Source organism: Falco punctatus (assembly GCF_963210335.1).
Source record: "Falco punctatus genome assembly, chromosome: Z".
In the NCBI taxonomy this organism is placed as follows: Eukaryota; Metazoa; Chordata; class Aves; order Falconiformes; family Falconidae; genus Falco; species Falco punctatus.
Window position 1 is genome coordinate 84,444,327 of NC_137586.1, and position 26,837 is coordinate 84,471,163.

Below are 26,837 nucleotides of genomic sequence, written 5' to 3' on the forward strand. Positions count from 1 at the left end.
GCTCAGGTACAGGACTCCCTCTCAGTCGACTGATCCCCATGATGAGTGGGACAAGCTCTGCATCACTTCACTTACACTATTTCACTCAAACTAGTATGTTTTCAAAGCAACATAAGGAAGGTAGTGTACTTCCACAAATGCGATTGCTTTTAATTTGTTTTCCAGCCACTTAATAGTTTCTTCTTAGATAAAAAATATTTTACTATGCTTGCTTTCCTTAAGACTGGTGAACTTTATTTTTCTCATTAATTTCTAGATGTTTAGTATTGTAATTTTATGAGAAAGAATAAGTGAATGTGACACTGTCTCACATTAATGAAAAAACTTTTACAGGATTCATTCAGTTCTTGCACTGATGAAAATCAGGAGTGGTACAACTACCACAGCTGCTCGGGTGCAGTCAGTATAAAGCCATTAGAATGTGAAGAATTAAGACTTTTTTTTGCAGCTTATTTGGCAAAGTGTGATGAAAGGGGGAACAGTAAAAAAACACAAACCAGAACTGACAGCCAAGCTTTAAGCATCTATGAAGGTTATAATTTTATACAGATATTATTTTAAGTTTTTAATGTGTTTCTTGAAGCTTAGGTGGGACTACCTTTTCTCTTTTTTTTTTTTTTTTCTTCCCCTTCAGAGTCTTTTCACAAAATACAGAGGTGTTTATAGAAGCAATTTGTGCAGTTAAATCCTCTATTTCGTTTTTTCTGGAGGGCCTTTTTGCTTTCTCTGAAAACCAGGTGTTCTTCCCAGCTACTAGGAAGGTGTGAGACAAGTGCGATGATGGAAATGGCAGAGTTGCCAGCAGAGGGAAATTCCCTGATAAGAGCAGTCTATCAAAGCCGGCTTCGCCTCACCAGACTGTTACTCGAGGGTGGCGCCTACATCAACGAGAGCAATGACAGAGGTGAAACCCCTTTAATGATTGCTTGTAGGACAAAACACCTGGACTCCCAGAGTGCCAGCAAGGCAAAGATGGTTAAATACCTACTAGAAAACAAGGCTGATCCGAACATACAGGACAAATCTGGAAAGACAGCCTTGATGCATGCTTGTTTGGAAAAAGCAGGCCCTGAAGTGGTATCTCTGCTACTGAAAAGTGGAGCTGACCCAAGCCTGCAAGATCATTCCAATTGCTCTGCACTTGTGTATGCAATAAACTCTGAAGACAAAGAGACGCTCAAAGTTCTTCTTAATGCCTGCAGGGCACAAGGAAAAGAAGTCATCATCATCACGATGGACAAGTCCCCATCAGGAAGGCAGAAAACAAAGCAGTACCTAAACATGCCTCCTGCAGACCTGGAGGAATGGCATTCCCCCACTGCTTGCACTTCCCCATCAGAAATAGAACTGAAAACATCTCCCTCCCCACTTTCAAGTTCAAATGAAACTAAAAAAGCACTTTTCAGCTTTAAAGAGCTGGATCATCTACGAAGCGTGGACAACTCATCTCAGACAGTTTCACTGATGAGAAAATCCAGCTCAACAAAAGTAGGGTCCAAGCTGGCACAAGTGCAGCGGCTGCAGTCTGAGCCTTGGGTAAAGAGCTCTCCGTCACTGTTCCACCAGAATAAAACTGCCTGTTTACAAGAACTTCATGATATTACTCCAGAAGAAGAGGTCTCTTTTAAAATTAGTGGCCTTGACTTATCAAAGAGATTCATTACCAGGCACCAAAGTATTGACATAAAAGACACTGCTCATTTGTTGACAACCTTCGATCAAACTGGATCGAGGAAATTATCATATGATGAGCTAAACTGTCAGGTTCCTTATGTTGAAGGGAAACATAACTCCAGTGGGATTCCTATGGGTAGGGATGTCAGTTCAGCACAAACCAGCTTTATTTCAAACCTCAGTAGTATTATCCGGAAAAGAAATTCAGGAGCAAATCACTACAGCTCTGATTCTCAGTTAACTAACAGTCTAAGTCCTGCTGCTGCAGAAGACAGTAAGTCAGTGATAGAAAAGAAAAAGATTTTTTCTCCATCTCGCTCTTCGTTACCAAGTTCTAGAGAAGTAGTGGACACCATGCCGCCTCTTACTTTGAGCAGGAGAAACCAAGCTTTTCTAGAAAGAGAGAGTCCAGGAGCCGTATTGTTGGATCATATTGCTCAGACAAGACCAGGTTTTCTCCCACCACTGAATGTGAATCCTCACCCCCCAATTCCAGACACTGCTTTCATAAACAGGGTTTCTGGCATGATTTCTTGTGGACAAAAACACTTAGTACCAGCAGCACCTGCTTTCCCTGGGGAGACCAAAAATATGAAAATGCTACTAAGGAGGCAGTCATTACAGACTGAGCAGATTAAGCAATTAGTGAATTTTTAACAAGGGAGTAAAGGATTACAAAATCTTTATGATATGTGCATATTCACTGCAGTACCTCATTGTAATGATACATACCACAAAACAGCAGGGCGGTGATACAAAGCTCTCTCAAGTTAAATAGCTTTGAGACCACATGAAGAGATAGACTTAACTAATGATGCTGCTTTCTGCAAACTGAGGAATATTTATTACACTGTTTTCTTAATGTTTTCAGCTTCAGCATTGAAATCTTACCCATGACAGGCTGAACCCACAATGGGTCTCAGGCACTGCAATTCTCATTTTAGGTTGGAAATACTATCCCTCCTAGGTTTTCCCAAATGCCTACTCTTTCTGCACCCGGGAAGGTGGTACACATGGAACTTAGAAACCTGAAACATTTTGACTGTGATGCTGGACATCTGACTCTGTCCAAGTTGTGCAATGTGCAGAAATTCTAGACACAGCCAGCATGCACGAGGGGTGGACAGTGGCAGGTGTACGTAGGCAGCATCTTCTGGCTTCAATGGCTTTCCTGCACATGAACAGACAATAACAGAGTCAATAAAATTCATGTTGTAGAGGTGTGTTGTATGCACAGCTATGCCTAGGGAATGCCAGCTAAAGGCCGGGGAGCCTTTCGACACCTTGCTGCCCACTGGAAGTCAGTCTGATACACAGCGCACCGGAGGGCTGAAGTTCAGCACACGATGCCTGGGAGCCAAGTCAAGAAGCCAGCACAGCGGCAAAAAGTCCAGAATGATCTCATGTAGAAGACCAAATCCTGCTGGCACTGTCAGGCACATGAATTGACTTGGGCTTCTCAAGCTATTGGATTGCTGGAATCTGCTCATTTAAAAAGAGGAAGGGTGGGCGGAGGCAGAGGCTGTATCTAAACCAGGGCCCATTACTTTCTGTAGTTCCAGACTTAATTAAAAAAAATAAAATATCTCTACATCATGCAGGAGCTCTTTCTCCAGTCACAGGCTGGGGTTTCTTTTCAAGACATACAAGGATACAGATGGTGGGGCACATGTAGATGCTATCTTGAGCAGTGCTGATGCTTCACACACGTGCTTGGGAGCAAGGAAGAGTTCTGTCCTCCTGCTCAACTCTTAAAAAAAGAAACCCAACAGCTACGATACTCACCTGAGAGATGGAAGTTTTCATTTTGCCTAATTTGAAGCAGAGAACTGAATTTCTTACAGATGAGGAATACTCCTTTGCCTCCAAGCTACTGTGCATTTTTAAGTATCTCTGTCTAAAATCTGTTTTTCCTTCCTATTTCAGTGTTCTGCAATTCCAAACATCTACCTTGTCTTTGTGCGTGTTCCACAGATGCTTAATTTCTGGTATTGCATTTAGCATTTTATAACTTGTCTTCTAAAGATTGAGAAATACTGGATGTGTTCTGTTTTGTCATAATTCACAGAAATTAATTGTATTGAAATTGTGTCTGTATAATGTGATTTTCTGTACACCGAAATGAAATACTTTTATTCTGAAGACACACAAGTGGATACTATCTGCCTTCTTGCAGCTTCAGTCAAAGTTCACCCAGTCTGACGTTGCCTAACAAAAAATCTTAATGTTACTTAGCTTTGCCCTTAGTGTAAGACAATTTGTCTTGGGTTTTGGCTGGGATAGAGTTAATTTTTTTCTCAGTGGCTGACACAGTGCTGTGTTTTGGATCTAGTATGAGAATAATGTTGATAACACGCTGATGTTCTAGTTGTTGCTAAGTAGTGGTTACTCTAAATCAAGGAGTTTTCAAGTTTCCTATGCTCTGCCAGGGGGCAGGTGCACAAGAAGTTGGGAGGGAGCAGAGCCAGGACAGCTGACCCAAACTAGCCAGAAGGATAGCCCAGGTTTTATTTAAGTAAAAATATAAAAATACCCATAAGTTCGTAAAATGTGTATTTCAAAGAAGGGCACATTTGACACTGGAAAGTAAAGGAGTATGGTTTGTATCTCTACACAAGAGTTGCCTATTAAGTGCTGATCTGAAACTACAAATATAAATCTTAAATCAATTTTGCAACAAAATCCCTGGTGACAATTGCTAGGAGGCGGATGATCTTACCGCTGATTCTCTGGCCAAGTGCTCAGAGGGAGCTGGGATAAACAAAGATGCAAATCTGTATTGCAGTTGTCAAAACTAATTCTCCACAAAATACGGGTCTTGAAATCTGTGGTGTCCTTTGTCCTCCTCTAGCCCCAGCTCTGCCACCTTGGGATGTGTAGCACTCTGGAGGCAGCTGGGAAGGCCTGCAGTGAGCTGCGCCACATTATCACATTTGACCTACTCGGGTATGATTGTCACACTTGTTTAGTTTCTTCACCCCTCAAGACCAATCAGTACCAGTCACAAACGCATTGTTTTTTTTAGAGATGGATTATTCCTCCACTGAAAGGCTCTTGGTAATTTACGGATTGGCTGGCACGCTCTAGTTTCTGCACATACACAAACAAGAACTGTTCACTGTGCTAAAACAAACAAACAGCTACCTGAGTGTACACATTAAGCATGCAAAAACGGGCAAGTTCCAAAATGAAGTTGCGTACAAGAGCTATTAAATACCAATGGAAACATAGGGAAGGTGATGGGAATATTTGGTTCCATTCAGGTTCTGCCTCTTCAGGAGACGTTGCCACATCAGCATCTGCATATACCAGGTAGAAACAAGGATTACGTGGAAATCTTTCTATGGCAGAGGAACTATGTACGAAAACATATCAATATTAAATTATTAACCGGGTAGAAATTGGTCCCTACAAACACCACATACAGACACAGTATACTTTTCAAATTATTTTTATGATATAAATGGAAATGACTGTAGTCTGTTCGTATCACCATGAAGTTAAATATTTGAAGCTAAGAAGTACATTAAAAAAAATACAAATTCTTTTTTTAGGAAAAAACCTAACATATGAGATGTTCTAACTGGTATCTTTGCTGAAGGTATAAAGCCCAATTTCTGCTGTATTGATTTTTAAATTATTTATGTATGTGAGATTACTGCTCCCTCAACTGAAAGTTTTTTTATAAAATGCTCAGTCAATGGAGGAAAACGGCAAATGTCTTGAGAACTGAAGTCCTTCTGTAGTATTGCCAGTATTTTGTGCTTAATTTTGATGCAGAAGTAGTGTGAAAGTTAGTATTTATTGTTGCATCAATGATACAAGGAACCTTCAAAGGAAAACCAACTCAGTTTTGTTCTGTGTATGTTGTTACAATGCATAAATAAAAGTTATCTTTTTCCCTCTTCAGGGAATATGGAAATAGACACATCCTTTGTTCACCACTTAGGAGATGCTGAGTCACTACCAAAGGTACTTGCTCTTAAGCATTTCTCAGGCTGCCTCTATATAGAATAACTGGAAGTGTTAATTAGGTTTAATCCAACATAGCTACATTTGTACAAGGCATTGTGTGAGAGAGGCTCTGTCTGTCTGTCAGTAGTTTACTGTGGTTCTACTTCAGTGGAGACACACTTCTGCCGTTTTCAAGTCTTAATCCTTGTCATCTTTGTCATCCACAAGGCGTCTACTAGGCAAAGAATGGGAAGCAAGACCAGAATTTCTAATGTTAAGTTTTCCCCTGAAACATGAAAGCTTAGAAACAACAAAATACCTTTCAGGTGTTCTTTGTGCATCTTCATAAAGAAAACACCACGAGCTGAAACATCTTCCTTGCTAGTTGTAAGAGCTGTGGCTTCCCATCCAAAGAGAACCACCTGCACTAGTTCTCAGACCTTACAGTGAACAATTCAGTTAAGCTCATCCACTCCAACGTACAGAAAGAGACCAATGGCATCAAATCCTTAAACATTCAAGCTATATAAAATGACAGTGACATTTCTGGCACCAGGCATTCCTGTCAACATAAGTTACGGCTTTCAGTAAAAGCTGTATTTCACTTCCTGTGAGATTACTAATTTCAAATCTACGTGGTAAGTTTAGAAAGGTGAAAGACTTTTTTGTTTTTACTTTTGGTTTTCATTTTCTCTGCAAAACGCTCTGAAACAATACAATGAAAGTGACTTCTAGACAACTAGTGGCCTCAAAAAACAGTGATCATTAAAAAATGTATTTTTGTTCAAGAAATTTTAAAACGGAAACCCACTATGCAGGAACACTGTAAAAAAAGTTTTCAAGGTTGTGTTTAAGGCATGGTGTTGAAAGTACATTTCAAAAAAGCCCTCCCTGCACTTTTTCTTTTTGCTTTGAGGAGAAAGGCATTTAAAGTTGCTTTTTTTTACTTTTGTCTTTTACAGATATGCAGTATATATGTATGTATAATATACGTTATACAATGCTCCATAAGAACATTGCCATAACTCAATGCAATTACACAAGAAAAACACTAAAATAAACCAATCATTAAGTTAATCTTTTCTTCTCAATTCTCACCTTCATCTTTCTGCGCCTGTTACACAATGCAACTAATTAATTTTCCAGTTAATATCAAGTATTTATATATAAATTGATTCTTACGTTAGTAAATCATTATTCCATTAGTTTGCTCTTTTGTTTGTGTAACAGGCACATAGCTTGTTACAGAAAGGCTAACATCAGCCACAAATAGCCATCCTACTAAAAGCATGCATACTGTATTCATAAAAGAACATGCTTTTTTCCTTAAATTCATGTCCAAATCCAGAATTTGAGGAATGCCTGTTGTAAAATATTTTCCGGTATCTCCCAGCCACACACTTTCACTTTCAAGTATTACTGGCACAGCAATACCTTCAAGGTACCGCAAACCAAATGATGTTTGGTCAAGGATACATCTAAAGAAAACTCAGGGTGGTTTGTTGTTTTTTTTTTTTTCTACAGCGAAAGGGATAAAATTCCAATTTTTGTGACGAATTGTTCTGATAAAATACCCAGCTACTAACGCTTTTTAAAAGACAATAGGTCTTACGGTCCTTTACACAAGTTAACCTAATTTTAAAATATATACATATGCAAAATCCCTGTTCTTCACAGGACACCCGTTACCTGGGCAGGCGTCTCCTTTGCCAATGACGCATGTGGCTGGCTGAAAGCAAGCACAGACCTCACAGGAATATCCCTGGCTGTGGCGTTTCATACAATTAAAATACAGGCTGCTGCTTTTTGCAGAATGGGCAACAGAACCCAAGGACTTCCATGAGGGACCAAGGCACTCTGGTGATAGAGGCAAGTTAAGTTACTTTGTACAAATTCTTAAAATTCCTTGCAAACAGAATGTTAAAGCAGAACAAAGATGAAAGTTTGTAATAACCAAATTATAGGAATTACAGAATAATTACTTAAAACTCCTTCTGCATCCATGTGAATCCTCTGTGGTACTATGTGTCATGTAGCAGCCTGAACGAACTATTTTAAATTTAATCACAAATACGGCATTGCTTGTGCAAGCACCACACTATAGATACAATGTTAATCCATCGGTTTTGTCCCAAGCAGAAAAAAGTTAATTTATGTTCAGCCTTTTACAAAACATACCAAGATCTTAAACTGAACAGTGAGGTATTTTTCTTAGGATTATACACAGTCCAGTTTATTCTCAATTTTCTGAAATGCAGATGCATGCTCATCAACTGTAATTAATTCCTGTATTTTTTCCCTGAAGGCATCAGCTAGCAATTCTGAACATTTTCACAAACTGACACAGATGGCATGAGTTACAGCCTTCTCTCTCAAAAGCTAGTCCATTTTAAAACATAAACTTGACCTGTACATGCAATTTAAAAGCACAATAATGAGAACACCTTTTAAAAACACATTTTAATTCTGCTTGGGCAGATGCCCATTGAGATTATGAATTCACACATGCAATTTTTTTTCTGCTACAGCAATGAAAGGAATCACAATCAGGCAGTGAGAACAACAGCTATAATGACAAAAGCATCACTGTAAAATTCACGGGAACCAAGATGAAGTATAAGGATATTAAACAGCAACATACGATTGCTGCAAAAATTTAGATGTTCAAAATTCAGAAGATGATAGAGTACGATACTTTGAATTTTACTGGAAGCACAGTAAAAAAGTAATGCTTTATATTATTATGGGTTTTAATGAATTAGCTCTGCTGTGGCAGTCTAAGATGCTATCCTCAGCTGCTTATTGCACTGACCTGCCAGAAAATTACTGCTCCTGCACGAGGGAACACCTATGCCTAATGCCCCAGTGCAACTCGGAGTGACTACAGCGTGGAGTGGCTACGTTTTTCAGCCATGCTACTAAAAGGGTGAGAATAGAACAGTTACAGTAATTTGCAGTAAAGACGTATCAGAAGTAATTGTAGCTAGAAGGTAGTTAGATCTTACTTCACTGCGAAGACATATGCCAAAACTCATCTAGCAAAGCCCTAGAAAAGAGGCCAAGAACCAAAGACTAATCCAGCAGCCGGTGTGGATGTTGTCTAGCAACCCGTATTTTTCCATATAGGTTAGCGTAACATTGATAGATAAAAATCTTAGTAAAACTGACAGAAAATATATGAAGCTAATACACAGAAGATAAGCCTATGCATCAGGGAATCACACTGCAAGGCAAACAGATACTCTGGCAACAACAACAAAAAAGACCAACTAAATAATAAATGTCTGTGAGCATCAAAACACCACAACAAAAAACTGTTTTTCAATTAAGATTTCAAGACATGGAATCGTTTCATGGTAGAAAATGGTTTCTAATTAACAGAAAACTTATGGAAAAATTGTTTCCTTAAAAAATTATCCAAACACTTCCTAAACTCTTTTATTAGTAGTTTTATCCTTATTAAAAGAAAAACTCTCTGAAAATTGAAAGAAATCTGAAGTCATGCAAAAGAAATTTTAGAACATTGAAATCCATGGGAAAGCTCCCCTGACTCTTGGATACAATGCAGGATGCCGTTCATAATAATATAATAGGTTTTCCTTAACCTTTAAAAAACAATAAAACCCCAAACAAGTCCAAACATTTTTAATTTCCCACCACTGTCATTTCTGGTTTTTATTAAAGAATAGGAAGGACAAGGCCATTTCATCACCGAACTATTGAATGAGTTATCAAGACTTTCTGTGTAATTCCCTAGCTGTGTCTTTTTAATCACCAGTAACACAAAAGCCTGACGGTGGGCTGCAGGAGCGGAGCTTTATGTAAACCTGCCCCTGCACAAGGGGACATGGAAGGTTCAAACACGGCTTCCTGGGGCTGCTGCAGAAAAGACAGCACATGCCAGGTGCTGCAATCAAAATTCTTCAGTATCCAAACAAAGCACAATAAAAATCACAAGTGAAAGCCTTACAGTGCTCAGACTCAAACATCTAACAGGGTTTAACAGCGCAGTCTGTAGTAACATTAGCAAACGGCCCATTCACAGACAGCTGGCTGGTAAGTAAAACATAAAAAGCTTTAATCTGAAGGTTTTAATAGAAGAAAAATACTCTGGTTTTTTTGCAGAGTAGGCCAAAACTGAGTAATTCTTCAAATGAATGCTGGTGACGGAGATGCGAAGAATCGCTTTTAAAAAATGTGTCTCTGGGGGCACTTTCTTCAATTCCACAGCACGTTTAAACAATACAAACCTCAGAAAATCAGGGGCTGTTTTGCTTCCATCAGTATACATGTTACTGCAGGATTACTGAGCAATTATGCAGGACTAATGATGTCAATTCTCTACTGTAACATTATTTTATCTATTTAGTAAGTTCCATCAAATTCACAGAAAAATACAAAGCTTGAACACCATCTGCAGTAAATTAAGAGATGTTTTATTAATCAATTAACTCACCTGGACATCACAAAAAATACCTAATTCCACTAAAGATTTTTCACGTAACAAGGACAATTAAGTCCAAAAAACTGTCTGAAAGATTTCAACAAACATGAAGCAACACTAACAGAGAAAATTATTCCATTCCACAGTTCAGTACAAGGAATCGATCCCTGCCAGAAAGTGAAAAAACCCACCCAGACAGAAGCAGCTAGAGTAACATCAACATGCCACAGATCTGCTTCCAACAGAGTAACTAACTGGCTTTTATCTCACCTTTATTATCTTATTGCCAGCCCCACAGCTAACACACCTTATTTTAGGACAGCATTTGTATGAACACTGACATGAAAACAGAGAAACAAATTCAAATTGATTTTATTTATGTGCAACTCAGACCAGACTGGCATGAACAACTCCACAGGGAAGAGATCCATGGGTAAAAAATACAGACAGAAATTCAGGCATATAGGATAATCCATACAGAATAATCAAATTCACCATACAGTCAAACTCTTCTGTCACTGCAAGAATGCTTCATGGAATTCCTTTCTAGTCTTTTGTTTAATCTAGTTTTACATATCTTGTTACCTTAACTGATTTTTCTGTTAATCCAGATCATGTCTTCTTTTACCTCAATATCCCTGTCTACTCACATCCACGCATATTACTCATATGTGGTATTTCTTCCATACCGTCTGCACCCTTAAAAATACTTCTGGCAATTGCTGATGGTTTTTATGTAATAGTTTAACCAGTTTTAACAAATCTTAATACTTCAGGTTGGAATTTCTAAGTGGGGGAAAAGGTTTCTAAAGAACAGAAAAGTTTGTCAATGTGGATGCAAAAAGGCCTCCTAGCCAACGAACTGAAAGACAAAGTCCCTTTAATCCATAAATGTAACTGCCTGCAAGAAGGAGGTGAAAAAAGTAGTCCATCCTAATCCTAAACGTCTATATGAACTGTGGAATGAAAGGACAACATGATACTTGTCTTTAGATCTATTAGAAATAAATGTATGGCTAGAAAGTATTGCTGCTTCTCAATAACCAGCAATGCTTTGAAAAAAACCCCAGACTAAGCCTAGAACTAGTAAAGTGTGCAGTAAGAAAAACCTCAGTGCTCTTTAATGGCACCTTTCATGCAATAAATGAACACGGCTACAGCTATGTGTCATCAAGCTATTTCCTTTATGGCCCTCAAAAGGAAATTCTGTTATGAGACACCTGCCCAAGTCATTCTGGATAATGCAGCTATGTTGCATTTGATTCCAAAAGCTGCCTGATGTCCCCCAAGTGCTTCCTGTTCAATGGTATTCCCCAGAAAATAAAAACCTCTGAGCTATACCATTTCCTACTAGTCCGTTTTATATACTACAGAGACAAAACAATGTCTGTAACTCCGGCTTAATTGAAGCTTTGGTCATTCATACATCCTCTTCTCCCTGAAGGGGAGTCAGGGGCAACGGTCTTCATCCAGGAAAGGACGCCACATGATCAGAGCTGCTAGCACACCTGCTCATGCCATAGCTCCTGAACCTGTTTTAGTCAAAATGATCTGGCTTAGAAAAGGGTCTCTCAAGTATTTAAAATATTTTCCATAGTTATTATGATCAGGTAGGAAACAGTTAATCTCTCTTCCTCCCATGGTATAGCAAAGTATGCACGCAAAGCTCAAAGAAACGGATGCTATAAAGGATTGAGAAGTTACATCTGTTCAGATGAGATCATGTTGTCACAGTGAACTGAAAAATAAATAATTGCTCTCAATTAATTAAAAGGAATCATGCTGCCAAATTTGACCTTGGTGGTTGCTGCCATTCACACTGCCTGATTGTGTAAATTAAATTCAGTACTTTGTTTAACAACTGCAAGTACAACTAGACAGTTTTCTTCCTTATTTGGAAAAATATTTCCTAATTTTATCCAAGTATATCTTAGTAAGTAACAAAAATGATGAAAGCTCTACCCCTCAGTAATGTAAAACAATTAATAGGTAAATCTGGCAAAGGAGCTGTAGGTAACCAGGAAGCTTGAATTTTAATGACTGCATGAAATCACCATATTTCAAGATTCAGGATTAATAAATATAATATAATTATAATGAATAAATACAACTTTTCTATCACAGTTGTACTAACGCGATGTAAGAACCAAAAATTGCTGTAATTAACACTTTAGTACTAACAGCCTGTCCAGCATTGTGTAAAACGCCAAAGTTAACACAATTCCTGTGGGAAACATGTGAAAGGAATAGGAAAAGGAGGGCAAGAAGATGACAGGGTAATGACTCTTCATGGAATCAGCTTTCATTTAGAAATCAGAATCTCCTGTCATTGCAAAAAACAGCCTGTAATGCTTGGCAGAAGGCAACAACACATAGCTTGTGTCTCAGTCTGCACAGATTTCAGTGTATGTGTTAAGGGATGCAGAAGCAAACGAGGCAAAACAAGCTTAAAATGAAGTAAGTTAGACACATCCTGCAGGTGTAAGGAGGTTGCAGTGGTTTTAGTTTTTCTCAGAGGGAAGTTAACTTCTGAAAATTTGTGAAGTTGTATTCTGAGAGTTAAAAAGACACATAAACCAGAGGAATGTAGAAAATAACTGTGCTATCACAGAAATGTACCGTTTTTGCTGTAAGCACTAATCACTGTGCAGCTATTTCATTCTTGGAGCCTCTGGCTTTCAGAAAGCCTGCAACAGAATATTTTACATAACTCCTGTTATACTTAAAACTTGGTTTCAAGGTCTTGAAAGAACCACCAGCACTTCTCTCTTACAAAACACTACAGGTCTTACGACGCTGTGTGCACTTCACTGTAATCCATCTTTGTGCTCTATGTAGAGGACAGGATTATTCTTCATTCTAGGGCTTCTGCTCGCCCCAGCACCTCCCGCAGTGCAGCTGTAACTCCAGCTTGCAGTGATGACATCTGAATGTATGTTCTGTACTGTATCATATATAGTTTTCTCATTAAGTATATGAGTTACACTGTACTGTAACTCCAACTCAGCCTTCTCACAATCCAAGGAGTATGTTGCTGATGGCTCAGAAAGCATGGAGGCAAGCCATGGGCGGAATGCACAGTTGCCACATTACAGAGGAATTGATTAGTTTTAATTCAGTAAAAATAACTATTCTTTCTCCCTGGAACGTGTAGCATCACAGATCCCACTCTTCACAGCTAGCGAACAGAATCTTCTGTTGACTAGGAGTAAGAACATTATCAATTGCAATGGCAGTAAAAATGGAGCGTACCAAGAAGAGCTACAAAATAATCCCTTTGGGACCTGCCTAGTTCCATACTCACAGTTCTGACTCTTCTTCCCCCCTGTAAAATCAAGAACAGGCTTTACTAGACATTGAGTGTCCCACAGACCTTGGCCTACACAAAAGCAATAAGCAGCAAATTGCCTTGGTCCACAACTATCAGCTGGGGCCGCTCTGCCCTTTATGTGCTTGCAGGGAAGAACCACAGGATCACAGAATGGTTTGGGTTGGAAGGGACCTTAAATTAGATGATCTAGTTCCAACCCCTACTAGAATATTTAGGTAATGTGAGTAGCATTTACTACACCCTAGTGGGCGAAGGAGACGGAACATACATATGAGTAACGAACTATTAAGAAGGCATTGCATTTTTGTTTGAGAAGCCTTTCAATAAAGTGTTACACAGTAACTCCTCCAAAAACCACAGATGCTTTCTATACAATCCTTTCGGTAAGGGAAGTGCATTTCTCTGAACAAGAAGGTCAGACATTGCTTGCTTTGTATTTACAATTCTACTCCTATGGCTTTTTTGAATTCAGAATTCTGTGGCTCCAAAATGTCATAATAAACCCTACTTTTATCAAAGTTTTCTCGGATGTAAAGCAAATCTTCTACAGAATACACATCTTCCTTTCCTGTCCAAACAGTGAGGCTGTATCTATATCAAAAGGAGGAGAAAAAAAAGGAGAGAGAAAAGAGAAAAAAAAAAGAGTATGTTATTATCATAAAATGAAAAATGCAAGACAGAAAGACATTGCACTAATAAGATCCTAAAAATATTCGGGACTGTGGTGTCTTAATTTTAGGAATGTAATTAAATATCAAAAACTTAATCTCCTTTAGATTTCAAAGTTAAGCAACCACAATCTGTGAACTATGGGAATTAACAATGTTATACGTCCCTGCCTTCTTCACCCCTCTACATCCAGGCAAGTCATCACCCTGCATTTGTGCTCCAAGTGACAGCACTGAGTCTCTCCAATCTTGTGACCACAGTGACCTCAAATTACTGGGAAAAGCAATTGCTGTATCAAAACGCTACCTCAGAAACAGGCATGCTCAAACACATCCTAGCTTGCACCCAGGGCTCACGGAATGCTTGGTACAGATATACCTGCTGAAGAATATAACTAATAGTCTTTAATTAAACATTTGATACACGCAAACTACACTTTGCAGAGGTCTATTTCTGTGCCACTCCCCCCCCCCCCCCCCCCCCCCCATATTACGGAGTTCAGTCACATAATTTGGCTCCAGTCAAACTTCAAGTTCTGGCTCCTAAAGCTAAACTTGCTAGAAATTCCAAAGAAAATTCCTAAGGAGGACTGCAAAACTTTTTTCAGGTGGACAATCCTGCACCACCCAGAACAATTTATCTGTAGCCTCGTCCTTGTGTGAACTTTTGTGCCAAATCTAGCAAAGAGTAAAATAAAAAATCTTGGGCAGATATCCAGCAAAGAAACAAGCATTTAAGGTTTGACAGAGTAGGAGTTACAAGCAGAGAGCATCAGAACAGAAAATATGAGGAAATCTCATATTCATGGTTTTTCACCTGACATATACCGGTGCCATCTGATTAACTGAATGCTGTATGTATCTTCTGTACTGTATCACATACACTATTCTCATTAATCGCACAGACTTTATTTAAAAAAAAAACACTGAAAAATTCCAAAGTATCATTTAAAGTTAAAAGCATTACCTTCCACAATCTCCACATGACAAATACTTCATTTTTGCCTTTTTAAATTAAAACTGTATTAATCTAAAATACAACTAAATCCTAATTTACGTGTACGTCTGTAAAACTGGCTCAGGAATTTCTGTCCTCTGATCAGGCCACTAAAGAAAAACTGCGAATTTTATGCTGAGGTAAAAGAGAAAACCCTAATATTTCAGTGGGAATAATGCTTGTATCCAGTGAGGATATTATCTGAGAATGGGACACTTCAAAGACATATTCTTAACATAACAATATTTTGAAATTAATTTCCCAGTTTAAAATGTTTAATTCTAACTTGTCTCTTGATTCTGCACTGTAAGTGAGAATAACAGCACTTTATTTGTCTATGCTATTGTTTCTCATTACTTAGAAATCTTCCAGGCAGGTGACCTACTTAAATTTTCTGTCCTAGGCTTTGACATTGGTTGGTGCTTAAGGAACAACTTTATTAAAGTGTAGGTAGGCAGGGTGGGTGGAAAAGATGAGTAAATGATAGTATGTATGCATCCAGATTTATTCTCATTCTATCACAAGTAAATAATTTTAAACATTAAATTGTTATGGGTTTGCATGGAGAATTTTTGAAAGAAAATACAAGTCAGTGTTTGGAAGCCACTGCATGTATTTCAAGTACCTGAGCAAAATCAATTTGCTTTGTAGCAAACTCACTGACTTCCAATCTAAAAATCACCTCTGATGTTTTTAAGTGACATTACTACAGAAAATACAAATAATGAATAAAAAAAAAAAAAGTAGAGATAAAATCTAAGTATTTGAACTGAATTAATTCCAAATTGCAGCATCAAACTAGTCTATTTAACTATATTGGTCTTATGAAAGGTTTATAGTGGAACTGGATTACAAACCTACACAAGGTGTAAAATTACTTATTACAGGTAATGGAAGAGGCTTTTTTGAATTTTATTATTTTAAAGAAATTAATAGGGACCTATTTTATATGAGGAAACAATTTAAGAACTGAAAGAATTAAAGAGCTGAAAGGTTAAATGAATAGAAAAATATTTTCAACGTAATTGGGATAGGTATGTCCACATTAATGTGCTATATTTAATATAATCAAATACATGCCTTTATTATCAAGACAGCTGGAGGCAAAGGCCCTCAAACTTACCTATCTGACTGCTGGATTAACCAACGCAGCTCAGATATTGACTGTCGTACTAATGCCGCTCTTACAGGGAAAGTTACAGGCTGGGAAAGCGTACTGCATATCTGAGCCATTTCCTTCACCATCACCCAATCATAGCCTACAGTAAAGACCATGCGGTTAAGAAGAATTCTTCACAAATACAATCTCTACCTAATTAAAGACACAATGGTTTATAGAATGGTTAGGTTGTAAGACAAAACAAGAGCAAATATGAATTTTGTGAAAATCACATAATTCTAAAATGAAATCACTGTGATTATAAATGAAAAATGTCCTTGTCCCAGAGGACAAAAGAAAAACTAACATGGAAAAATAACCTTCTTTTGAAAATATGCAATTCCGGTAACTAAAGTGTTATTTTACATACAGCTATAGAATGTGACACCTTTTAACGTCCAGGAAATTGTATCTTTGTCCTTTCTCTAAAAAACACTGCTGCCACTGACTTCAAGACAGCCTAGTTTTAACTTGACAGTGAGCCGAGAGAAACAAAGGATTATGAAAAATTTAGAAAAAAATTTGAATTAAGCCAGTAGGACTGGAGTTATACACAAATGAAGCAGGTGAAACGTTTTGTGCTTAAAAATGCTACAATCAAATAATCTAACAGGCTTGAGGTTCATGCCATTGAGATTTTTACAAGCACTGGAGCTATTTAAAATGGCATTTAATTGTTCTTTTATTTCTACAGGCTATGAAAACCTTAATTTCAATAACAACAGCTGATAATTTTTTTCTCAATTACTCATGCAATGTAGTGACTGGAGAGACTAAAAAAGCACCAAAATTTAAAGAAAAGGTCTTGCTGGGCAAATGGCAACTTTCAGTTGAAACCAGTCAAATAAGCTGGTTTTCTCATGTCTTACAGTATACCCTTAATTAGTATCACTATGAACTGCAATTTAGAATAGAGATAAGGTTACATTTATTAAAAAAGGCTACTCAGTACAGTATTTCCATTACATATTTCCAGCAACTGTTTGCTGCACTGAAAATACCTTGCAGAAAGTACCATACAATTCAGTAAAATTGCTGCGTAACATACAACAAAATCCTCACAACACAATGCTAAATCTTTCTAATGATCAATTAGCAATTGGAGCACTGTATAATTCTGCTGTTGTGGTAACAGACGATATTGATGGGGACTATGCTACTGCACACAAATGCATGTGCCCTGGAGTAAAACACCCTAACAAAGCAGCTATGAGAATTATGAGAGGAAGCCTGTGAAAAGTACCCTAAAATAATGGCCAGTTGGAAAATTAATTGCAAAAAAATCCATTATTCCACAGAAATGAAATGTTAAAATCAGTGTTTTCCTGCAAAAACACACTGATAGGGTTTTAAATTTCCAGCTGACCCATTTTTCTTTGGGAAACATGCCAGAATACCTACTAAGAAACCAGTCCTCCTCGGATTTATGCAAAAGACTATGTGGAACAGGGCTTAAGCCACCTATACCCTGGAGTTCCTCAGTTTGTGAGAATGAGTTGAAGAACAAAACAGTTTAACAAAAATACCAGATTTTTAAACAGTTCTGTTGCAACTCAAACACTGAACTAATTGCTACGTAAGACATTATCAAACATGTATCAACAAAGAAAATAATTCTTCTTTCATTTATGACTATTTTCAAACTGAGAAGATGGCATATAGCTTATTTTTAATCAATTAGGGAATGAAGAAAATAGACTATTGCAGTGTAAACACTGAATTTTCTGTCTTTACCTTTATTGTGTTTGCCTGGGTGCCAGCCAGTTGTCCATCCCAGCGATAAGGTTACATCTGGGAAATATGAAGTGACAGCGTTGAGGAACTCTTTTGCATCCACTACAGCATCATTCCCGTTAGGTCCTGGTAGGATGTCTGCATTGATCCAAACAGGTCGTTTCAAATGCTGCTTCACATGTTTAAGAAGTTCCAAGGAAGGCCGTACAGCTTCTAGACTGTAACAATAATACATGGGTGAGATGAAACACCTCACTTGGACCAAGGACAGGAAATTTACAGCACACCTATAGATGCATATGCTAATGACACTGTCCCTGTAAGCCAGAGAGTAAATGCTGAGGACCCTTTCTGCCACCAGGTGACTCTTGCTGCTAGTAAAGTACTGTCTCTTGTCTCCCTGCTGCCCAAGATGAACTGCTTCATGGCTCTGAGGGCTCCTCTACCTTGCAACCTGTTAAGGCTTGGATGCTATTGAACGCTTGCGAACAATTTTAATGAAGGAAAGCCACTGCAGGCTCTAACATCTTTGTTTAGATTAGACCACTGGGCTGACAGCCACAAATACCGTGATGAATTTAAATATATTTATTCTGCTTAGATATATCCCTGAAGTTTATATACTGTCCACAGGGGTAAAAATAATCTGTCCCAACCTTAACAGCACTTTAAGTGGTAAGGCTTTTATTGCTATTTCAGATCCAGTTAACAGACTGAAAGTTACCTTTGCATCTGTGCAAGATGATGCACCCACACTAGGAGAATAAAAAGCCCCAAACTGAACATTTTCAGCAACAAATAGAGGGAAAGGGCACCCATCTGAACATTTTATCACCCGTAGTAGCTGTTCCCATAGCTTTAAAGTGTGGCATAGTAGCGTCAGCATGAAGCCTGCTCATCAGACGTTCATCCTACAGCTAATTGTTAAACATGAAAGTATTGTCACTTGAGCAACCAATGCAGCACCACTTGTAAGCATCTAACTAAATATCTGAAGTCACATATTCTCATTTGTCTCTCAAATCAAAAGAAAAAGTGTTAACTGGAAAGCAAACAATAACATTCATACTATCCTACCAAAACAGCAGTATTGTGGAAGGAAAGGAAATGTGGAATAATGGAAAAAAGGAATGAATGCCAAGAAAATACATATTTTTCTCTCACAGTGAATGAATACTTTGTATATCAATCAGGAATTTACAATTATTATTGGTCAGAGTTGTGATTTCCTAACAGCAAGGACCTGGGTTTTCTCCTATGAGTTGTGAAAACCTCTGAATATGCCATCTTCTAGCTTTTCCTCAAAATCTTGCAGTGACCTTATACAATGCTCAGCCAACACAGAATTATTCAAGCTGTTCTGCAGCATTAGTTTCCCTGTTCATCATCCTAAACTGGTCCCTCTGTGAGTCACAGCAGCACCAGCGAGACGAAGGGGAAGAGAAGGCACTGTGAAGAGCAAGGAGAGGATCACAACCGCTCCAGCTTATAACGAATATAAACTACAAGCTACATGCTGCACAGATGCCCGTTTCAGCAACACAGATGGGTACCTGCTGCCCTATCTTCCCAATTCCTAGCTGCCTACCTCCAGACTCTTACACCAGTTCTGATGCCTGCCTTAGCAGCAGTGTGTGAGTTCAGGGACGTGAAGTGGTAAACAGCTATTCTCAGCGTTTTGTAGGAATGGTTCTGTACCAAGTTATTCCCTAGCCTAGCTCGTGATGACGTCAGATGAATTATATCAGGATGTGCAGCCCAAAATGGGAATGGCAGCTACATACTGTATTAGGTTAGCTCTAAAGCCAAAAACTGTCCCCTGAAATGCCTGTCTTTTTTCCTGTGAAGTCATTTTATACATTTTAACTTTCATATTGTTCAGAAAGCTGCATAGTGGCTGGCAGGAATTGCAGTCAAAACTTCCAGTCAGTATTAGCTCAAATGTTCTTAAAGAAGAGCTAGTGATGGCTTGAGTTATTAACACTGTTGGCCTAAGTTTCTCTAACATAGTCCAAGGCCAGAACAGCTCACATTTTCCCACACACAAGGGATTGTCAAAGTGGAATGCCTTCCGTTTTACTACAAAGTACAAGCTAATGTAAAAAGAAAAAAGTCTAAAGCAGCATCTCTTGAAATAATAATAAAAAAAAACAACAGCAGCACTTTTTTATTGCACAGTGTTTGGAAAATTCAAATGTACTGCTGACTCCGTGTTGAATGACTGGCATTTCTCAAGTGGGACTCTGAAAACCTTTTGCAGAATACATTTATTCCTGTAGATAAAGCCAGCAGGAAATATGATTATGTGGTCAATCAAGCTGAAAGGTAGAAATATAAAAGCATATGCTTTTAAGTGCTATTGAAATAATCCTCAAAACTTCAGCAATGGTATCCAGAGAAACAGTGTCCAAAAGAACACCGAATTCTGTATCACTCATTTGATTGTATCTGCACTGCATCCATGTGTTTTTTTAAATGCTTTTATGTAATTAGGCTTCTATAATGCAACAATGGGTATTTTAAAAGATTTTAAATCATGGCACTTGGCTAAAAATTCTTTACAGAAAAATAAGACGTGAATGTTTTAGAATTAATTTAAACAATAATTAAAAAAACCCAACAACACAACAAAAAACCCCACCCTGACCCAATAAACAAACACAAACACCTATTTTCTTGTCCTTTCCCTTCTCTGTCTAGGCAGACACTTACAGATTCTATAATAATAAAAGGATTCAGGGTGTCCACATTGTTTGTGTTTTCTTGAACATTCACATGAAAACTGACTGCATTGAACAGAGCCACAGGTACAAATCCTATTTTACAACTATCTAGCATTTTTTTCCACTTCTACAGCATACTTGCGAGCTTTTCACAAGCTCCTTGAGAGACACTTTCGTTCCCCTTCCACAGTGGAGAATGAAACCAAGAAAGCTGGAGGACAGCGGGAGAGACCCATGTGCTACCAGGCAGAAAGACCCAGGGGCCTCAGCCCCATCTGCAGCCTGCGAGCCACTGTCTGACTTCCCAGTCAGAAGGTTCTCTTTCCCAATTTCTCTGCGCAAGCACAAAACTGAAAATATCTTTCTGGATAGATGCTATCATTTCTGTTTTCCCTTTGCTCTGCAAAAAATGTTGCTCAATAGCCACTTGGTAACTAATTCACAGAATACAAAATCATGATTTTCAGTTCAAAACACCTCTAAAGCTTTTATTCTTGCAATGCATTTAGCAATGCTGATCATGTTTCCTCATTTTCTGGTCAGCAAGGAATGCGATACACTAAATTGCACGGTAAGAAAGTGTGTGGTCTGCTGATGCCGAAAAACAGCTAGTGCTACTGTTAATTAGCAAGAATGCAAGCCGTATAAAAATACCTCTTAAAATCCAACTTGATGCCTTTATTGGTGTTGACAATCTCTTGTAGCCATTCCTGCAGCGTGTTGTCACTGTCTGTTTCTGGCGGATGAGCCATGATAGGGTCTCTGCTTCCTCCCTTGGCACCACGAAGAAGAACATCTGCTTCTATCATGTGAACATCACCTGTTGGTTTAACAAACAAACACTCCAACAGCAGCAAACCCCCCCCCCAGTTTCAGTATCTGCTCAAGAGTAACAATTACAGGGCAAGTCTAGAACTTCTGCACTGGACGGGGCGCACAAAGATCACCCCGTGTAAGCTGCTGCTATCTGCAAAGCAACAGAGTCTTATTCCTCTAGCTACTTTAGTCACTAAACTGTTTAGAAATCCAGAGGCATGTGAAAATCGATTTTTGCAGATGCATTTGACCAAGTAACCCCATTTCCTCCCTCCCTGAGGAACAGTAAAAATGAATATCCAAAGCTTGAATCCACTCTTGCTGAATTTCAGACCTTTTCTTCCTAAAACAGGGTTCCAGACAGAAGATTTTAACACTGGCAGTGACCGAGTACTCCCTTTGTCTCACTCTCAAGCCTGACCGACCCACCTCAGCCAAAACGTCAAGAAAAAGTCAGTCAGCCAGCAAAACCTGCCAGGAAAATGGCAGAAACGGCAGGAAAAACACAAGAGTGAGTGGGAATCTTAGGGACGCCACAAGCTCCTGAAGACATGAGAGGCATCCGAGAGTCTGTGTGGAGATACCAGCTTTGCAGAGAATTCAACACATACTGCGACAGACTAGAAGAATAATAGCAAAGATAGTTACTCAGTCAAGAGAAAGCAGATTGCATACAAAAGCACATAAATAAATCATGTCTTTCCCCAACAGTCACGTAAGTTAGAGTAAGATTCGTTGAAATAAAGCGCTCGCAAATAGCTGCTGCACTTCAGTCACCTTCAGCGGGCGGGCGGAGAGCAGGCAGCAGGGCTGCCCTGTAAAACGCGGGACACGCCACGCGGTGTCACAGCACCACCGGGCCTCGGGCCACCCGCAGGCCCTAGGAGACGACCCACGGCCAGAAGTGCCTGGGAACCCCCGACGGGTCCGGAGGCCGGGCCGGGTCCCGCCCGGGGTTCAGCCAGCCCGGCGTGCCGCCCCGCCGAACCGCACGGCAGGGCCCGGCCGCCTCCCCGGGCCCAAGCGGCGGCGGCAGGGGGAAGGGAGACCCGCCGAGACCGGAGCGCGGCGCCAACGCGAGCCGGCCGCGGGGCTCGCCCGGCCGCAGGGCCGGCCTGCCGGCTGGGACCCGAGGCCTCGGCTGACGCCCGGCCTGACCCGAGCGAGGCCCCGCCGGCCCGGGCGCCGGCAGCCGTTCCGTTCGCCCGGCCGAAGGGTGCCGGCCCGGCGGTTCGCAGGCGGCCGGGCCCCGTCCCCGGCGGCTCTCGACGCCGGCCGCGGATCCCACTTACTTCGCGCCGCCTCCCCGGCTCGGGCCTTGCTGTTCGCGGCGTGGAACCACCCGACGGCCGCCCCGTCTCTCGCTCCGATGCGCTGCGACCTCGCGAAGTGATCCACCGCCGCCTCGCTCCAGGCGCCTGCCCCGGGGACGTGGCCTCAGCACCGCCGCTCGGCGGCCCCGGCCCCGCGGGCCGCTCCCCGCCGCCCGGCTCTTACCCTGCGCCTCGTCCGCCATCGCCTCGGCGGCGCGGGGGGCACCGCACCGCACCGCCTGCCCAGACGCCGCCGGGCTGCGCCGAGCCCCGCCGCCGCGCTGGGCCCCCGGGGGCGCGGCCAGTGCTTCCGCAGGAAGCGGAACCGGGCCCCGCCGGGGAGGGGTGGCAGGCTGGAGCCGCAGCCGGAGCCCAGGCGCCGTCCCGCCTTTGAGGAGCTTCGCCGGCGGTTACCCGCAGGGAGCCGCCACCGGCCGGCCGCAGCCGGGGCACAGACCTGGGCCGCCCCCCCCGCCCGCTGCTCGGTCTGCGCCGTGATGGGCAGGCGGGGGCGCGTCCCGCCGGCGCAGCGGGGCTGCCGCAGCCAGCCGAACCCCGCGGCCGCACCCCCCCGGGCAAGACCCGCAGCCAGAGCCCCCCCGGAACCGGCCATTGAAAGAAGAGGTGACAGCAGAGCAGGACAGCTTAGGTTACACGTTGTTTTTGATACAAAGCCAGAAAATATCCCCTTTTAACATCCAGAAGGCATTAGCGTTTTAATACTCGTTACAAAACTGCGCCAGCATCTCTACTGAAAACAATATGCACCTTGTACATATCCAGTTCAGATTCTGTTCTCGACCGTTGCCTGACAGTTACCAGAGCCCTGCTGCGGTGCACCCAACCCTCAGTACAAATCGCATACATTGCCAATACCTAAATAGATCTTAATGACCCGGTATCAAAAATACTACCGTGCGAGAACCTCATGTTTACCAAAAAACCGTCGATAAAAAATTTGAAAAAAAAATTATAATCAATGCATTCATGAAAATTCACACTTAATACATTGGTTCTCCCTGAAAGTAGAGGTGGCTAACCAGGAAGTGCCAAAAGCAGCAGACTGGAGCAGAAAAGATACTGCAGAACCTGGTCTGATGTACAGCTACATGTAGATTGCCTCAAGGATAATCTGGTTCTTTGTTTAACCCTCGAGAGGTCAAACTGCATCAGGACTTCAAAAACAGTAAGGAAAAAGTTGCAGTTATTTATAAAAATAGCATCTGTTTAAGTTAGGTAAGTAAGAAAGAAATCAGTTACTCTAGAAAAGAAATTAACTCTGGGCATGTGTTCCTGAAGCACCAGTGGAATATCCTAATGCTAAGCATTTCCAAGTCTTCACAAACAAGTAAAATTCTTCCTCGTGCCAGTCATAAACAAGTGCCAGAAGGCATGCACTTGTATTTTGCAGCGACACGGGAAGCCTGCTGTCAGCTACAGGATCTCGCATTTGAATCTCAAATGGCAAGAAAAAGTTTTGTGTCCCAGCTTCTGCCCCAGTGTTTTGCTCATCTGCACACGGAAAACACATGCTGCAGAGATCAGATCTAACCGTAGGTGATGTTTCGTAATGCATTTAACCAAGGCTGAGAGGAAAGATAGTATGGCTTACAGTCACACCACTACATGCAGTAAATGCTATGAGTGTGTAAAGAGATCACAGAACCTGCCCTCTTTGGCACCTGTATTAAGTGTCAACTTCCAGAACTTCAGGAAACAAGATAAACTGCACAAACTCTTCTGTGGTAAAGAAACCAGAGAGAATTTGAGGGCTTTGAAAAACAGCCTGAAAACCTACTAAAACCTAACAGGTTTAGAAACCTTAACACTTTTAGTGTTTGTAGCTTTGTAACTTTGGTGTTCAGATCTAGCAAATCAGTATGTTGCCTGTAATCAGCCTCATCAATACAGGTGTTCTGTGATGAAAAATATTAATTCCATTTTCAACGGCAGACTGGTAGGATCTGACATTCCACTGTGGATCACAGGAATTAAAGCATTGTCTAAGTCGTTCAGATAGTTTGGTGGAAGAAGGTGGCCTCCAGATCCAGCCAAGTACTCAACCTACAAGGAAAACATACAAAAGCTGGTATTAACACTTTCTGTTTGAACAAGACAACACAAGTGCAGTACCTCTGTAAGAGTATTTCAGTTAGCACCAAGTGACAAACTTTAACATTCAGACACGGGCAACTGGATGGGTTTTGAGGTCAGTCATGACCAATTCAGGCTTGCCACTGAGAGGCATGCAACACTCTCCTGGGTTTTCAGGGCCACATGTCCTCTGCGTCCCAGACTGCTTCAGTCTGATGTCCAGAGGATTGATCCCATCATATCCTGGCATCACAGTTACCGTTAAATTAATTTCAAAAGATATTACTGAAAAGTAGATTTTCAGGACCGTATTTTCAGCTTCTCTCAAGAAACATAAGGCAGTGTAACAAAGAACTCCTGGAGAGGCAAAGAACTGAACTGTTTGACAGTTTTGTAATCTTCCTAGAAGCATCATGTGCTAGGGAGCCTTGCCTTCCCCCTCTTCCATCCTCACCTAGGCAGACCTGTCCTTTCCTGCTGTACAGACTTCTGTGCAAACATCCCTTCCTGAACATCTGGGAGCAAAACCAGCAGAAAACTGCCTACTTTTGAGAAAAGCATCAGAAAATTGGCTCCATGCTTCTCTAAACTGACTCACCTTGGAGGCATATGAGTGCCAGAGAGACTGAGAACTAGGCAAGGACTGATGGATTACTGCAAGCAGCTAGCTATTAGGGCATTTGAGGCAGAATAAGGAGACTTTTAAGACAAACTAGTCATTAAGACAGCTGCTTCACAAAATTTCATTCTCAGCCTGCACCTGGGCTAGGGCAAAAAACTCAAAAACATTCAGAAAGAGATCCAAGATCTCTCAAATATCCAAAGATATTTCAGTTGAAATGGAGTGTCTGCAACAAAAGTCAACAGATTACCGTATCTGAGTCAATGGCAACCCGCAGGCCTATCTTAGTCATCCCATTATTTTTCAAGGTTTTAAGGTGTGGGCAAAGAGCAGTACTGCAGGCAAGAGCAATCTCTTCAGCAAACTGATGAGGAGGAACAGGACTGGATAGTTCATGGTTCTTCAGAAAATAGTATACCTGAAATTACGGAAAGGATAAGGACAGTCAGCAGCCTGGTTCTATGAGTAAAGAAGGAGAAGAGTAATTCAATAGACATATAATGCAGAGCAGAGCAAGCTACAGTGCTTGTTTGCTGGCAAAGTGTTCTTGTCTTTCATCTATTCAATCAAACCACTGAAGTGACCAGGGGAGCACCTACCTGTTTCTAGAGCTGTCAATGCCAACAGAATTTTTAGTTTTTTGCAGAGGAGAAAAATGAAAAGTACGTAAACTTACCAAAGACCTATGGGGAATGTTCTGCCTATCAGAATGGGTTATACATCAAGTTAGTTAGTTTCTTTAGTAGTATCGTTTAGCATGAGCATTTTACCACCTATTCTAAAAAGTAGCAAAAAGGCTCAAGAACAATGTAATATACTAACTTGGGTACACTTCATAACCTTCCCCTCTTTTTCGAAGTCTCTGCCTTGTATTACTTTTTCACTCCAAGTTCCTTCCATTGATTTTCCATCGACTGGGCTTAAAATTCTATGGAAGACAGCAGTACAGTTAATAACTGAAACAACATTTTATCATTCAGATTATTACTTCATACCAGTTATTCAATGTTTAGTCATCCTTAAAGGCTATTGAAGCAGCTTTACCACAAAATGTAATACAGGTCTTGTATCATGGAAATACTGATGCTACAAAAAAGAAAAATCCAAAATAGGGAACAAACAACACTGCATAAACACCTGATCTTACAGGTTTAAGAAGATATAGACCGTCTTCGGTAAAGCCACTGTTTGTTTGAATTGGTCAGAGAAGCCACAGAAAAAGGCAAACTCATGGCCTGAGAAACAACTTGACATGAGGCAAGTCTGGAATTAGCGATGTGTAATTAAAGTTTGAAGCCACATAAACAA

The 26,837-nt window shown here is 40.6% G+C and overlaps 3 protein-coding genes across 10 annotated transcripts in view; 1 reads left to right on the forward strand and 2 right to left on the reverse strand.

The window, feature by feature from the left end:
• The first annotated feature begins 1 nt into the window (after nt 1).
• On the forward strand, nt 2-10,705 carry ANKRD34B (ankyrin repeat domain 34B). Of its 2 annotated transcripts, none has more exons than XM_080372490.1 (2): nt 2-120; nt 751-10,705. In XM_080372490.1, the coding sequence occupies exon 2, from the start codon at nt 778-780 to the stop codon at nt 2,329-2,331; it is 1,554 nt and encodes a 517-aa protein (XP_080228616.1). In that variant the 5' UTR covers nt 2-120; nt 751-777; the 3' UTR covers nt 2,332-10,705. The 2 variants fall into 2 exon arrangements, with proteins under 2 accessions (XP_080228616.1, XP_080228615.1); XM_080372489.1 differs by having other exon boundaries at nt 20-120; nt 738-10,705.
• FAM151B (family with sequence similarity 151 member B) lies at nt 10,429-23,325 on the reverse strand. 5 transcript variants are annotated; one of them, XM_080372533.1, is made up of 7 exons: nt 22,998-23,325; nt 22,793-22,918; nt 21,339-21,504; nt 17,962-18,179; nt 16,192-16,327; nt 14,379-14,450; nt 13,860-13,994 (listed from the first exon to the last, which is right to left on the reverse strand). In XM_080372533.1, exons 1-6 carry the CDS (start codon nt 23,014-23,016, stop codon nt 14,396-14,398), a joined length of 720 nt encoding a protein of 239 aa, XP_080228659.1. In that variant the 5' UTR covers nt 23,017-23,325; the 3' UTR covers nt 13,860-13,994; nt 14,379-14,395. The 5 variants fall into 5 exon arrangements, with proteins under 5 accessions (XP_080228657.1, XP_080228656.1, XP_080228660.1 ...); XM_080372532.1 differs by having other exon boundaries at nt 14,379-14,453; XM_080372531.1 differs by lacking the exon at nt 14,379-14,450 and having other exon boundaries at nt 10,429-13,994; nt 21,339-21,486.
• A 133-nt stretch (nt 23,326-23,458) lies between these two features.
• The window catches only part of ZFYVE16 (zinc finger FYVE-type containing 16), a 46,594-nt gene continuing 43,215 nt past the window's right edge, over nt 23,459-26,837 (reverse strand). For all 3 annotated transcript variants that reach the window (XM_080372462.1, XM_080372463.1, XM_080372466.1), the window contains 3 exons: nt 26,352-26,457; nt 25,780-25,947; nt 23,459-24,877 (listed from right to left, as the gene is read on the reverse strand). In XM_080372462.1, the coding sequence (XP_080228588.1) occupies nt 24,716-24,877; nt 25,780-25,947; nt 26,352-26,457 (436 nt within the window). In that variant the 3' untranslated portion in view covers nt 23,459-24,715. The remainder of the gene's footprint in view (nt 24,878-25,779; nt 25,948-26,351; nt 26,458-26,837) is intronic.

Bases quoted from the DNA above. Each gene is read 5' to 3' on its own strand.
- ANKRD34B (XM_080372490.1), top strand. From the start codon at position 778: ATGATGGAAATGGCAGAGTTGCCAGCAGAGGGAAATTCCCTGATAAGA.
- FAM151B (XM_080372530.1), bottom strand. The intron at 21,505-22,792 runs GTAAGTGGGATC...TTAAACCAACAG, and splicing joins AGCCGGGGAGGCGGCGCGAA to GTGATGTTCACATGATAGAA. The intron at 16,328-17,961 runs GTAAAGACAGAA...TCTTTACTGTAG, and splicing joins CCCAGGCAAACACAATAAAG to GCTATGATTGGGTGATGGTG.